Source organism: Melozone crissalis, unplaced genomic scaffold (genome assembly GCF_028551555.1).
Source record: "Melozone crissalis strain CALT ecotype California unplaced genomic scaffold, PUWL_Pcris_2 ptg000027l_1, whole genome shotgun sequence".
NCBI lineage: Eukaryota > Metazoa > Chordata > Aves > Passeriformes > Passerellidae > Melozone > Melozone crissalis.
The window spans coordinates 82604892-82619026 of NW_026535805.1; the positions used below are offsets into that span (position 1 = coordinate 82604892).

At 43.5% G+C, this 14135-nt stretch overlaps 1 protein-coding gene across 1 annotated transcript in view; it reads right to left on the reverse strand.

The window, feature by feature from the left end:
- The window catches only part of LOC128939200 (gamma-aminobutyric acid receptor subunit rho-2), a 31057-nt gene extending 17512 nt beyond the window's left edge, over window positions 1–13545 (reverse strand). Inside the window, exons 1-2 of the mRNA XM_054280033.1 lie at window positions 13418–13545; window positions 4907–5013 (exon numbers count right to left, since the gene is read on the reverse strand). Coding sequence (XP_054136008.1) covers window positions 4907–5013; window positions 13418–13530 — 220 coding nt within the window. The 5' untranslated portion in view covers window positions 13531–13545. The remainder of the gene's footprint in view (window positions 1–4906; window positions 5014–13417) is intronic.
- Window positions 13546–14135: the final 590 nt, after the last annotated feature.

Here is a 14135-nt window from a genome sequence, read left to right on the forward strand (position 1 = left end):
TTGCAGCATCTGAAGCAAAGCAGAAGCCCTGTCTAGAAATTACCTCTTTAAACCTCTTTAAACCACAGAAACAAACCCTGGGTTTCCCTAAAGGTCATGTTGGCTACAGCACATACCATTGAATTAAATGGCTGTTGATCACCCAGAGAGAAATGTCAGGAGATCTTTGATCTCTCTAACCCATGGAGTCAATTAGGAGCTGCTAGCTTTTAAATCTTGTCCCTCTGGCAACTGAACAGTTGAACCATGGAGGTTCAGGGTGTTTTGCCAAATTCCTCATCAAATGCCACTAGGGATGAGCAAAAAGAAAAAATACTTCTGTACTGAGAGGGAGCAGAGTGTGAGGAGGGTGTGAATGTGAAGGAACAAGAACAGCTCAGATGGTATATGACAAACTGAACTGGTAGACAGAACAATTAAATTTGATTACAGCATTAGATGCAAAAAAGCCCTCATCAACCAGGCTTTCTTTGTTATAAACAACATTTTATTAATATTCACATTTTCTTCAGAAAGAGAAAATATAGAATCATCAATATAGAAAATCTAGGATCATCCTAGAGAATTGTAAGCAATAAAAGACTTGACTACGTTAAGACTGGAGAGACCTCAAAGCTTGGGCTCCTCTCCAGGATGTTCACTGCTGGATCCATGTGAAAGCTGGGGATATGGCTGGTAAAAGGAAGCAGTGCTGCTGTGCTCAAAGCCTGCAATCCAGCAGAGTTTTTCAGATCACACTTTAGAGTCTCTGAAAAGTATCAGCCAAATTAATGGGATTTTGGGTTGGTTCTGACACAAAGAAGACTTTGTGTCTTGTTTCATATTGCAAAAACTCCAGACTGAGTATCAAACTCTGCCCCAGACTGAAAGGGATGTCTGGCCTTGGGCTAACCTCTCCAGGGAACCCAGGAGGTTTCCACAAGTCCTGTGCAGGAATGACTTCAGGAGCCCAACATTGAAGCCTGTTACATCCCAGTGTGTCTCCACACATAAAACCACCAACCAGTGAGCAGCATGAAAGCCTCTAAGTGTGAGTCAGTTCCCAAGCAGAACTGGGACAAACATGGTTTTTATTTCTGAGCACTGGAGCAGACTTTGGAAGAGAGGGAACAGCGTGCTGCCATGAAGATGCCTGGAGTCAGTTTTCCACTCCACCTCTGAGAGTAAAGCTTTGTGACACGTCTTTAATTTTTCTCTTTGGCAGTGCTCTCAAAGGCTGCTGTTTCTCTCTGAGACAGTGTCCACTCATCTATCTTTGAAGGAGGGAGGCAGATGAAGGCCCGAGATAAGAACATGTCCATGAGAAACGAGTGGGTTTGAGGTTTCCTTACTGACAGGTATCTCATGCACACTCAGAGAGACTGCAAACCACTGTGGGACCTCTTAGGAGTGGCCAGCTCCCAGGAGGAGCACCAGGACATGCTCATCACCCTCCTCATGGCTGCAGGGCTGTGTCCCTCTGTGCCTCACAGACGGCTGCTCATCAGCAGGGGAGCAAATTCTGTTCCAGCCCTTGTCACTAAAAACCACTCAGTGAACTACTGCTGCTTTATTCATCCCACTGTTCATCCATCCTGGCAAAAGCACTGCCCAGAAAGGGCAGCAAGGACCAGCTGACGTTAGGCTACTTGGCTATGAGCAAATATAATGAAAGTGAAGCATTAGGCTGGTCCTCAATAAAGAAGATACAGCTATTTTAAGTATCAACTAAAGCTGCTTACTCACAGGCTCCCTGTAAAATACGAGATGTCATAAATGAAATGCTTAAAATGGGTGTTTAAGGAAGGCAGCACAACAAACATTTACATAATCTTTAAATATTAATAATAGTAAATAATACCTGAACATCTGCCACCTAGAACAAGGTCACTGACATGGAGATAACCCCCTAAGGGTCAAAAACCCTGCAGTCTCTTTTAGCTTATGAATGGTCTTTGACCATAATCAAAGCAAAAATCTTTGTCATTGCCTCTGTACCCAATTGCCTGTCTCTAATGGGCTGCGGGCAGGCAAGACAGCCATGCTTATTGGGCTGTTAATAACACAACTTACGCAACATTTGTTTGCTCACTTGCTCTTTACAAAGATACTTTTTCTTGAAAACCCCTTCATCTTTCTCTAACATTGAGGTTTTTTCATTCCACCTTGCATAACCCCAGCCTGCTCTGCCCAGTGGTCACAGCTGTGTTGGGCTGGCAGCTTGCTGGTTGTCCTGTGCAGACCAGCAAGTGTCACCTGGCCACCATAAAACAGCTCATACCCCATCCCCTTTTTAGCTAAACGTGGAACTGCAGGCTGGCCCACCAAACTTGGGAACCATCAACAGTACTGGTTTTCTTTTAGTCTTAACGCCACTCACCATTTACTTATGGTATTATTTTAATTTTCCAGAACTGAGGTGGCTTTCCCACCTGCAAGGCAACACCACAGGCCCAGTGCAATGCCATAGAGCTGGAATCTCAGTTAGACCAGTGACCAGTTACAGTCATGTGTACCCCACAGGCTGCTCTTCACTTTGGCTGTTTCATGAAAAGCCTTTTCATCCTCCCCAGGTCAGACCACATCAGTCTGACTGACAGTGCCACAGCCTGGCTGGAAGGACTCATGGTGCACAGCAAATCACTGTGACTGCCTGAGGAATAGCATTGGAGACAAAACTATGAGCATCACCTCTTGCCAGACTTTTGTTCCTTTTCCTTTATGGTTTTTTTCCACTAGATTTATCATCTGCCACTAAAAACACACCATGCAATTCTGCAGCTGAGCAAGAACCTGCAGCACCTGCTGTCTCTGTGTGTCTGGGTCAGGATTTCCAAGCCTCAACAAAGCTGTTTCCATGCTTTGCTCCTCATCCCATGCAAATTCAGTACAACTTTGCTAACGTCACATCTTCATCCCAAGAATCTCTGCAAGTTAAGGAGGTTTTAAACAAAAATTTTTTAACCCGTCATGTTTTTCCTTTATAGAAGAAAAGAACCTTCTCAGCAAAGCCTCTTAGGGTATTTCTCAGTTTTATAAATGTTATTCCAAATTTTGGCTCTAGAAGAATCGTGATGGGAGGTAGCATGGGAAAACAAGGCAAAAGAGAGATTAAAATGCAGTTCCATTAACACTAGAAGAGTGTCTGTGTAATTACATGTGTCTGTTTGATGTGACCTGTGCTGAAATGTGTTCTTCAAGGACCCTGTGACACTGATGAAAACAGTAAAATTCAGATGTTTCCAGAAATACAGTGCAGTGGTGCCACTGGGTGCCAAACCATCAGCACAACAGAACAAAACCCTGCAGCTTCTCCCCAAAACAGGCAGGATGCCCTGACATACACACAGTTAGGGGGAAAAAGTTCAAAAATCACCATGGCTCCCCAGCTGTCTCCAGCAGAGGCAAGGTAGGGAGTCCAAATTTCCTCCCAGAGAAGCCCCATCATCCCACCCATCAGACCAGCAGGTCTTTTGTCCTGGACACATCAGCTGCAGAGAGGACAGATCAGCACCTTCAGTTTGTCCATATCAGGCACTCAGAAGTCAACAGCCAAGCTACAAAAATTGAGGTTGGCTTAAAAAAAAAAAAAATTAAAAAAAAGGTCAGAAAACCAAAGATAGCATCCTCTGACCTCATAGCACAGGAGGGCATACCTGGGATTTAGGGAGGCATGTGCACTTTGGTGAATTCACACTTTTACAGCCAATTCATAAAGAAACCCAGTGCCTCCAGAGCCAGCTCCCAGACCTCATCCTTGAGCCTCAGCTGCACCCAGGGCTCGGTGTGGTCCCACCAGCCCCAGGGAGATCTGCCCATTCTCCACCCAGAGGGCAATTTAGGGCAAACTCTTCAACCACAGAAGCAGCAGACCAAGATAACACTGATTTAAAAAAAAGTTGACTCCAATGTTTAGGCTGGAGTGCAACTTGCTGATAAATAACATCTGCAGGGGCAGGAAACCCTGGTTATGAAAGGTTTTGAATTCTGGAGTTTAAAAATATATATAAAAATTGTGAGCAGGGGTCAGCACTGTGCTCTCAGAATGGCACATCTGCACTGAGGGCAAGAAAAGTTTTTTCAGCCACACCAGGAATGGGCAGGTCTGAGAAGCTCTGTTCTATGGACCAGGTGCAAAGGGCACAACACTCTGTGTCCCGCTGGGCAGGGAGAGGCAGCCCTTCATCCTGGGTGGCAACTGACAAAGGATGCAGCATTAGTCATTCAGGGAAAGCTACAGAAAACTTTGCCCTTAGCTCTGGAGGGATTTGTTATTGATGAAATCAGAAGAGGCATTGCCATACTGGTGTTCCAGCAGGTTTTTTTCAGGTTCCCTCTTCTCTCTGCAGTAGTGAGTCTAGAAAGGCCAGGCAAGCACATCCTGTAACTGGGTGTGATCAGAGGCAGAAGTGAAGCTGGCAGAGGTCTCCCCTCCCACTCTTTGATTTGCTTATGAGAGTTTGAGACAAGATTTTTAGAACATTTTTCAGGATTTTTAGATTTGTTTTCTCCTGGTAATGGCAGGCTGTGATCCACCCAATGAGTTCCTTTACTTTGCAATTTAACCACATCAGCTGAAAAGCTCATTGCAACCTCACAACCATAGGTGAATATTAAAACCTGCAGCTTGTCCCTCTTTCAACAGCATGAAACACTCACTGGGAGGGTCCATCCTAAACTCTGGGGAATGCCAGCCAAAACCAGAGCCAACTGCAGCAACAGGAGGAAATGTAGGAAATGTACAGAGCAGAGAGGGCAAGGAGGATGAGCATGAGGCCTCTCTGAATTGGCACCAAGCCTTTTCCCTTCACACTGATGCCTCTGGACACAGGTTTGTTTGCTTGGTTTTTAATTAGATTGTTAATTGGGTAATTAGATTAATCTTAATTAGATTAGCACAGCATCAAGAGAACCATTTGATGCTCACCTCCAAAGGCGGGCCGCATGGTGAAGTCGTGTTCGTCCACTCTGAGAAGCTGCTCCGTCTTTCCTCTCCAGGCCTTGGTCAAGTCCCGATTCCTCTTAAAGATGTGGCTGCAAAACACAACAACAGCATTGCTCCAATGTCCCTGTGCCACAACTGCAAAACACAGCAATAGCATTGCTCCAATGTCCCTGTGCCACAGCTGCAAAACACAACAACAGCATTGCTCTGATGTCCCTGTGCCACACCTGCTAAACACAGCAATAGCATTGCTCCAATGTCCCTGTGCCACAGCTGCAAAACACAACAACAGCATTGCTCTGATGTCCCTGTGCCACACCTGCTAAACACAGCAATAGCATTGCTCCGATGTCTCTGTGCCCAAGTGCCACAACTGCCAGCCCAATTTCGGAGCCACAGGAGCAGCAGCTTTGCAGGCACAATCCCAGGGACTGTGGGGACACTGCCAGCACCAAACACAGACACAGAGCTGCCTTTCCACAGCATCAGCTCAGGCCTTTGTGCCCACAGGCAGCCCTGCTCCCTCTGCCCCAGATGCCCCGGCTGCAGGGAGGCACAAGGCACAGAGCACAGCATCTCACAGGGGAGCTGCATGCAGGGAATGCCTTTGCAGCTGAGAGCAGGCACCAGGGGCAGCAGCTGCATGCCCCACGTTACCTGGCCAGGATTTGGCCAGGTACCAAGGCAGCATTGTCATGAAAAAGCTCTTTGCAGCGCTGGTCACGCAATGCCATACACCACTTGGAAACTGTCCCACCAACTTCACCAATTCAGTGCCAGCAGTTTGTGTGGACAGAGGGTATTCTGGCTTTCAGCAGCAGCAAAACCACCCATTCCTCCCCACAACAGCAGCAAGAGAGGAGTTTTATCTAACGAAGGCTTCAGTCCCTCACTTTTCTGAACATTAAGGTAGGAAAAATTCTAACTTTTTATTTGAGATATTGTATGATATCAGTGGAACAAGGATGACAACAAACCCCCGAGAAAAGTGCAAGATAGCCACTAAAATCCCATAAGGGGATAACTAACTAGCAGATAAACAAGTTGCATGCACTTCTGGAAGAAAATCCAGATCAGCATCCCTGACTGTTCTGCAGTGCTGTGAGGGGAAGACTTGGAACATGAAGGTTCCTCAATCCCTTTGCTCTGGACATAAGAGCTGACAAGGTTGTAAGTACTGGTGCAATTAGCTGGTTTCCAGTAACTTACTGAAAACAATTATGATAAATAGAAAGAACTTTATACAAAAGGTTCAGGTTCCTTTTCTCATGTGGAAAAGATATGACTGAAAATAAAGAACAAAAAATCTTGGAGGAAAAATAAAGAGACTACTTAGGCTTAAAGTCTTGATCAAGAATTCAGAATACAAGGACTCAGAATACAAAACAATCACCCCACTCATAAATGTGGGTATAGTAAGGGATGTTCTTAGCTTCATTAAAATATTAAGCACTATAATTATGAGCCAAAGGGAGCATAAATCACAAATCAGAAGGATAGTTTCCCATCAGAGCACTAAGTTCAAGAAAGAAATGATGAAACCTAAAGGGTGTTGATAGCTGCAGCTAACATCAAAAACCCATTTCCTTACTATAAGGAGATGAACAGGAAGCAACAGAATTCAAAAATACTTGTATCAAATAGATGCTTTGAAGGACTATAACCCCTTGTAGCCCAGGGCACATGCTACATAGGAAGGGTTGGATCTCCCTCCGGTTATTTTGGGCTCCTATTTCACTTGGGATGCCAGAGCTTCTCTCCCTGCTGGCTGTGAGAAAGAGCCAGCCAGAACAAGCGCCCTCCCGACAGGGCTGCATTATGGTCACCTAAAAGCAGGGGTGTAAAACCAAGCACAGCCATTAATGGGAACGCTTGGAGGCAAAAGCTTGGCTTTTAACTGCTTGCTGCAGGGGGAAGCTTTGTTTTGCTGCAGAGTTAGGGCAGCTGCCAAAGCGCTCCCCTTCACCCTGTGCTGCTCGGCCTCTGTGCCCGAAAGGCTGCAAGTCAGGAAAGGCATCTTCCTGTGTCTGCTTGATTTTAATTATCAGGGAAAAGCCAAACTACCAGGGAATGCTCAATCGAGTCTCTCTCCTCAAAGAAGGGGGTGAAAAAGTCAAATTAAAAATCCAATAAAACACTGGAATGCATTGTACAAGGAATTAGTATGGAAAACCCTGGCAGTGTTGTCTTACAAATCAATGGCTCAGCCTCACTGAAATGTTACATTTTGATCAATTATTTAAAAATCATCAGACAGCAAAGAGCACACAGGAGAGCTGCTGAAAGCAGTCTGTGGCTGCAGAGGTTTAGAGGGCTGGCTGGGGACATGGATACTGTCTTAGGAAGAAAAGAGGTTTTCAGGCATGTCCTGAGCCAGGGGCTGCATTTAATAACCATCATTTAATCATCAGTTTGTGCCCAATCCTTCAGGTATTATGACAGCCAATTCAGATTGTACAGAAAGAGCTCTGACAGTCCCTTTTTAATCAATTTAATCCATTTACAATGTTTTTGTATTGAAATATTTTTAATGACAGGAAGTCTACACAGTCTTTAAAATTTATTACTACTTTTGTCTATTTAATCCAATTCAAGACCAAGTTTGTTTGAAAAAAAATTTCTTCATAACAGCATTTGATATCAGTTGTGCTGTCTTCTGCCCCTCTCTGGCAGTACCCCATGCCAGCCCCTCTGCTGTTTGGCATAGGGAGCATCTCATCACCTGCAGCAGAGGTGACACCAGCTGCCAGTGCTCTTGTGGAGCTGAAGGGTGCTCTGAACACTGCTGCCCACAGGGTGCCTTTGCTGACAATCTGATCACCAGTATCTCATAAATCCTCCCTGATGTACTTATGGTCTTTAGCATTTCTGATTATAGATTTGTCAGGGTTTCTTTCGGCTTTGTGCATTCTCCACAGTTCACCACAATTTGTTTAAATCCACCCATCCCCTTTTGGTTTTTTTCCCAATTTTTAATATATAATTTTATTGCTCTTTCTATTTCATTCAATGGGCATAAATTTGATAAATCTGACTTCTGTGAAGAATTGTTTCTGTTCAAAGAGGAGAGAAGGTGACCGATAACTCATTGAGCTTCTGTAAAGGCTTCTGTATTGTTGCCTTAATTTTTTAAAATATATTTTTCTTTCCACTTTTACTCAGAATTGTCTCAATTGCATAAAATAGATGTTTTTTCTATTGCCCAGTATATCAAAGATAATTAATTCTTGATGGCATGAGAAATTACAGATAACAGCTCAGCAAAAAAGGGTAGGTGTCTATGTAGACATTCAGACCTTTCCAGAGCAAGGTGAAGAACTTTCAGACTGGAAACAGTCTTGTGCTGTAGGGCAGGAGGCAATGGCTCATGTGGTGAGCCTGAAAGGAAGCGTGGTCTCCATCCTGAGCATGGCACAGCTGTTGGCAGCCAGAGTCTGGCAGGTTTCTGCACCTTCCCCTGGAGAATTCAGGATGCATTTTGGTCACGAGATGGTAACTCATGGCCATGGGACCTTGGCTCCAGTTACATATTGGGATGCAGAGAAATAATTCTACAGTTTCAGTGAAAATCTTACAACTCTTCAGCATATTCTCTGGGGAGGGAAAAAATCCCAAAATACATTAGGTGAAAGCATCATTTACTTTGTGTAGCAGCCACAGTAAGCTGGAGGAGATGCACACTGTGAAAACCCAGCACCTAGGAAGGTACAAGGCCTCCTGTTTATCTAACCACCAAAGGATGTGACTGCTGCAACACAAAGCCCTAGAAGCTGAACTAAATAAAGTACAAGAACAGTTTATGACTGTCATAATGATTAGCTCACTCCTAGATGAGAGTTCCAAATATATTTTCACCGCTGTGTTATGAGTCCATCTTTAAGCTTAATATGCATGGATCATGTGGGATCAGATATGGTTGAGAATTTTCTGACAAACTGGGAACATCAAGATCCTCAATTTTGGCAAAGTATCTTTCCAGTGCCTGTCCAGGCCACCAGTTCAAGTGCTTTAGGAGCCCCAGCTGCCCAGGAAGGCCTGGCATCTCCACAAGATAGGTCTGTCTTGAGCTGGGTGGCCACACCAGTCGCTATTGCTTCCAGAGTCTCAGGAAAGAGGCACTCTGTTGCCCTACCTCTGGATGTAAAATGCCTCACACTTACTCATCTGTGGGTCTATGCTGGGAGCAGGAAGGAAGGGAAAGTGACTTTCCTTGCAAGATTTCTGGAAAAACTAAATCTGACTCTGGAAAAAGGATGGACACAAACTCAAAGGGTGTGCATGATCACTGCTATCATACACTTTCTCTCCCTGCTTTTGTTTCACATTGTTCTTTGGCCCTGGCTGATGCTGCAGTGTTGGGAAAAAAGCTTCAGTAGACATCACACCCTGCACCAGAGGTTCAGCAGTGCCCTGGATTGAGTCCTAGGCTAGCCCTACACCTGTAAAAAACGGCTATTCCATTTCAATCACTGCAGCACTAACAAACTCCACATTTTTGAGAAACTGCCAATAGAGCAAAGAGGATCTGTGAGGGCTGGGAGGTAGCACAGGCTGGAGGATGTGTCTGCAGTATCCATTGAAAAACGGGGGAAAATGCAGCTCCACAAGGCAGCAGAGGGAAGTTGCGGCCAGCAGCAGCAGTTTCAGCAGGGATCACCAGACTGCTTGCTCCAGTGGAATGATGTTTGGAAAAGGTTTGTGTGCTGAGCCTTGTGCTGCCGTGTCCTGGTGATTGCCTTCTGCTTCTGGGCCCCAGCCTAAGGCTGGCATGTAGCATGCCCTGAAAATGGCATCTCTAATGAGATTCTCCAAAGGACTGACCACTTCCAAAAACCTTGGCAGGAAGTCTTTAGGTAAGAACAGGCCAAAGCCACTTCTGTATCAAAGGCAGTTTTTCAGTTTTTCTGCTGTTGAAGCACAAGGCTTCACACGGCTGGTAGGAGAGAGGAACAGGCAGACTGAGAGTAGGGTGGGCACGGGTCACTGGAAACATGGCATTCACTGGCACAACAGAGATGGTAAATGTCTCCTGAGTTCTCAATTTATGCCGAGCAATAAACATTACCAGAAGCATTACCAGCAATTTTTACAGACCAGTAAATATTAACAAAACCACTAATTTTCAGAGTTTCTTTCTGTCTTTTGGAAATTCTGTCCAGCTGGATAATCTAGCAGGATTGCCAGCATTTGTTTACCATTTCTTAGAGGCAGACACTGCTGAGCTACTGTAGAGTACCCAAAACCCTTTAAAAAACTCAGTGCTGGACATTCCAGCAGCACTTGCTTGGCACTTGGGGTAAGATCGATGCTCTGAGGAAGATGCAAGCACAGCTACATACACTGTGCAGCCAGTTCTACCCTCAGCAAGTCTGACCTGCCCTGGCAGCACAAGCCCAAACTGTGTACACAGCTCTCTGGAAAATCCCAGATATCAACCTGGCAACCCAGACCGTCTGACACACACACCTGCAGCTTTCCATATTTACACTGTTTTCTTCAGCGCCAGCCTGTTCTTCCTCTGTGTAAATTTATTCTTTGGTGTGCAAGAAAGGCTGGGGCAAACAACAATGCCCTGCCCAGCAGTCACCCAGATGACTCCAACAAAATGTTTTACTTCACAATTCATTTATCACTTGAATTCTCCAAACAAAAGGAAATGCAAAATTGTTTAACCAACAATGCTGTTACAGTTCTAGAGCCCTTGGTTTCATGCACCATTCGTACATCTTGCTGTATATCAGCAAGAACACACTCAGCTTCATAGAAACAAGTATCACTGATGTCCTTCAGTTTCTCAATCTAAGTGGCATGGACTGTACACCATGGAAAATGTGAAAAACTACCATCAAAATAGGAAGGCAGGAGCTGCTACTCGATGAGCACACCCCAATTTCCTACACAAAGCCTGGGCTCTCCAGAGCATAGTGAGGCAGTCTCGGGCAACACTCAGGGCAGTGATGCACACAGGCAGTTGTTTCTTTATGTTATACCTCAATCTGTAGGAGCAGAGATGTGTTATCAGTGAGGGGGGAGATGCAGGAGTAAGAGAAAATTAAAGGCAGGGCAGTTTCTAATCAAGCAAGGATTATCCATTCAGCGCGCTGAGCGAGGCTCTGCACATGGAAAAAAAATAATGTGTTACAAGCTATTAACACAAACAACCAGGAGTAATTAGCGATGCACAGGCAACTTAACCTGGCAATTCTTAATTTGGCTTCCTAACCTTTCTGTTCCTTCCTCACTTAGGCATAGACTCAACAACTTTTCCACATGGTGGCAGAGAGCAGTTCCAGAACCCGCAGGAGCAGCCACCCCGAGCGCCCAGAGCTCCGCTGAAGGACCTCTGCACCCGGGAACCCCTGTGCAGTGCCTGAGCAGGAAACTGCAGCGCTGAAGGAGCTCTGCACCTGCACACCCCAAGCGATATTCTTGAAGTCCATATAAAGATCTTTAGGTCACACCTTAGTGGACACAAAATATCAAACTTACCAGCTGGAGACTCCCAAATATAGGAATAAATTTTCTTTAATAAGGAAAGTTTACTGTACTGTAAAATTTACTCTGTTTCTTATGGTAAGTCAGCAAGAGAAATACAAAGCAGAAAATGTGATGGAATTATTTAAAAGATAATTCTTTCAATTTCTCTTATATGACTAGGAAACCAGCCTAGGAACTAGCTTTAGTTTCTTTTTACTGGAATAGTGCACTATTCATTGTTGTTTTAGGGACAATTAATTTTTTTTTCTACATAATTGATAATGAACATGAAATTTAAAATAAATACAATTGAATACTGAAATATAAAGACTGAAATATAATTGAATAGGAAAATTAAAATATTAACAACACTGGTCCATACACTTCTTTTTGTTGCAACATTGCATAATTCTCCATATTTAAAATTCCATTCTCATTTGACAATCTCTAAAACCTGATTTTATAAAATTTTTAATAACTACATTGCATAGGAATCGTATGTATGTGTGTATATATATATGGCATATAGTTCCTCAGATCCTACCTAGACGGAAAATTGTTAATTTAAACCATAACACCATAGAATACTAAATAGCATTGTTACTCTTTGTAGTATATTTATAGAAATAATTTTAGCGGTGCATTGACTTTCAGTCCGTTACAACTCATGAAAAAATCGGCACTGTAGAACTTTTTTCCAAGTTCAAATAAAGCACAAAACTTTTAAAGCAGGGAAACTTTTACTTCAGGGCAAATTAATATTTAAAGAAGTATTTACTCTATTTTATTACTATAAAATACGTGATCTTTACTACACAGAAAGGTTTGCACGGAAGTGCTACTGTTCAATCCCCCACGTTCCTCAGAATACAGGCATTGGAGTATTTTCAGAGTTCGATGAAAGATCTCATTCAATAATTAAGATTCTGTAAACTTCAGTGGTAAAACTTCAGTTGACTATGGGATTTCAGGATCAGGCCCTGGCTGTTTCAGCTTTTTAACATTTACGTCACTAAAAGCATATGTCACTGTATTTTTTCAATAAGTAGTATAAATCTGATAGCATATTATAGGTTTTTTGCTTCTAATTTATCATGTTTCTTTTCAAAACATTCAAGTAACAACACTCTCTATAAAAGTGTTGAGTGATAAACAAAAAAGTCCACAAAAATAAATGAAAATTTGGAAGTTTACTGCCATAGTGAAACCATTTAATAAGATGGATTAACCCAATTTTATTTGTGAGCCCTTCAAACAATGAATAGTCTTGTAAGATATAACTGCCACTGGATGACATAACCACAAAAAAGGATAACATATTTTGGACTGTCTGGCAGGTTTGGAAGATTATCTTTTCTAATGTAAACCTCTAGACAAATCTCAGCAGCGGTAAATCTAATAAACTTTACTAAGACCTTTAACTCCTTCTTGTGCTTTCACTTAACTTTAAAATACATTTTTTTATGCTTACATGTGTTTATTACAAAAAAATAAATTAATTTTACAATCCCTGGTTAACTTCCAAGGTTTAATTTGTTATCAATTACCACTATGTGTGCTAACCAACATCCCCATCTCAAATTGTCAGAGCATAATGGGCAAGTGAATATAAGTAACACGGACATTGCAGCAAGCAGGTGAATAACCTGCCCAGAAACAGTGCTGAAACATTAAACGGTATGCACATTTGGCCATCTCTGTTAACTGCAACTCCTCCGAATTCCCTCAGAAATTTGCAGGTATGGCTAAGAATAATTTTAGCACAATCCATACCGAAGCAGTGAACTTCTCTGCAAAACCTGCCTCACTCACAGTTAATCAAGGTTAGCCATAGAATTGTCCACTTACCCACAAAACTGATTATACTACCAGAGACTGTTACAAAAACATTCCCTGTAAAGCTGTTTGCACACACAGTATACATGAAGACATTGACAGAGTAGGTTTTTATATGCCTGTACTAACATATTTGTAACACTGCAGGAAAAGATACAGACATGGTTTAGCAACCCTTACCTTGCCCTCTGCACATCCGGATGGGTCGTCCACCTCCTCCTCCTGTGCCTTCTGCTTTCCACGAGAAGAACTAAGCAGAAAATTAATAAAAGGAGTTTTGTGAAATAAGGCATCTTGTTGGAAACGAGAGCCGAGCACTCTGCACTCCAGTGACCTGCTGTAGTACAAGTCCCCCCGGGCTTAAACATTGAATCAACTCCACTTCTGGCGCGTTGCCCCGGTGGGCGAGCGGCGGCAGACACGCTGCGTTCCCGGCGCGATGCATCCACGGGCTCCCGGCGGCTTCGCACCCGGCGCTGTTCCCTCATCACCGCCCAGTGATTGGCCATTACTCGCCAGGTTTGCCTCGCTGCACATTGCCACCGGGTCCTAAAGGATACTCGCTAAAGCCATTATATAAAAACCCGCAATTCTGCACGCCGGCTTTTTGCTCAATCCCCTAATCTCAGTGCTATCCTCCTGCCAGACTGTAAAGCCAGGCTGTCCCTTTTCATTAGGCTTTCTACATTTTTTGATCCTCTGTACGGCATCTTTCTCAACTGGTAACTGCCTGTGCCACGTTTCAGACGTGTATCTCATTGTAAAATGTATCTATTTTAATGGATTTAGAGCAGTTGAGGCTCTGTCTGAATCCTCATGTTGTTGAAGAGAGAATATGAGCTACTTCCTCTGAAAAAGTTGATTTTATTTACTGTTAACTTAAAAGCAAAATTAAAAC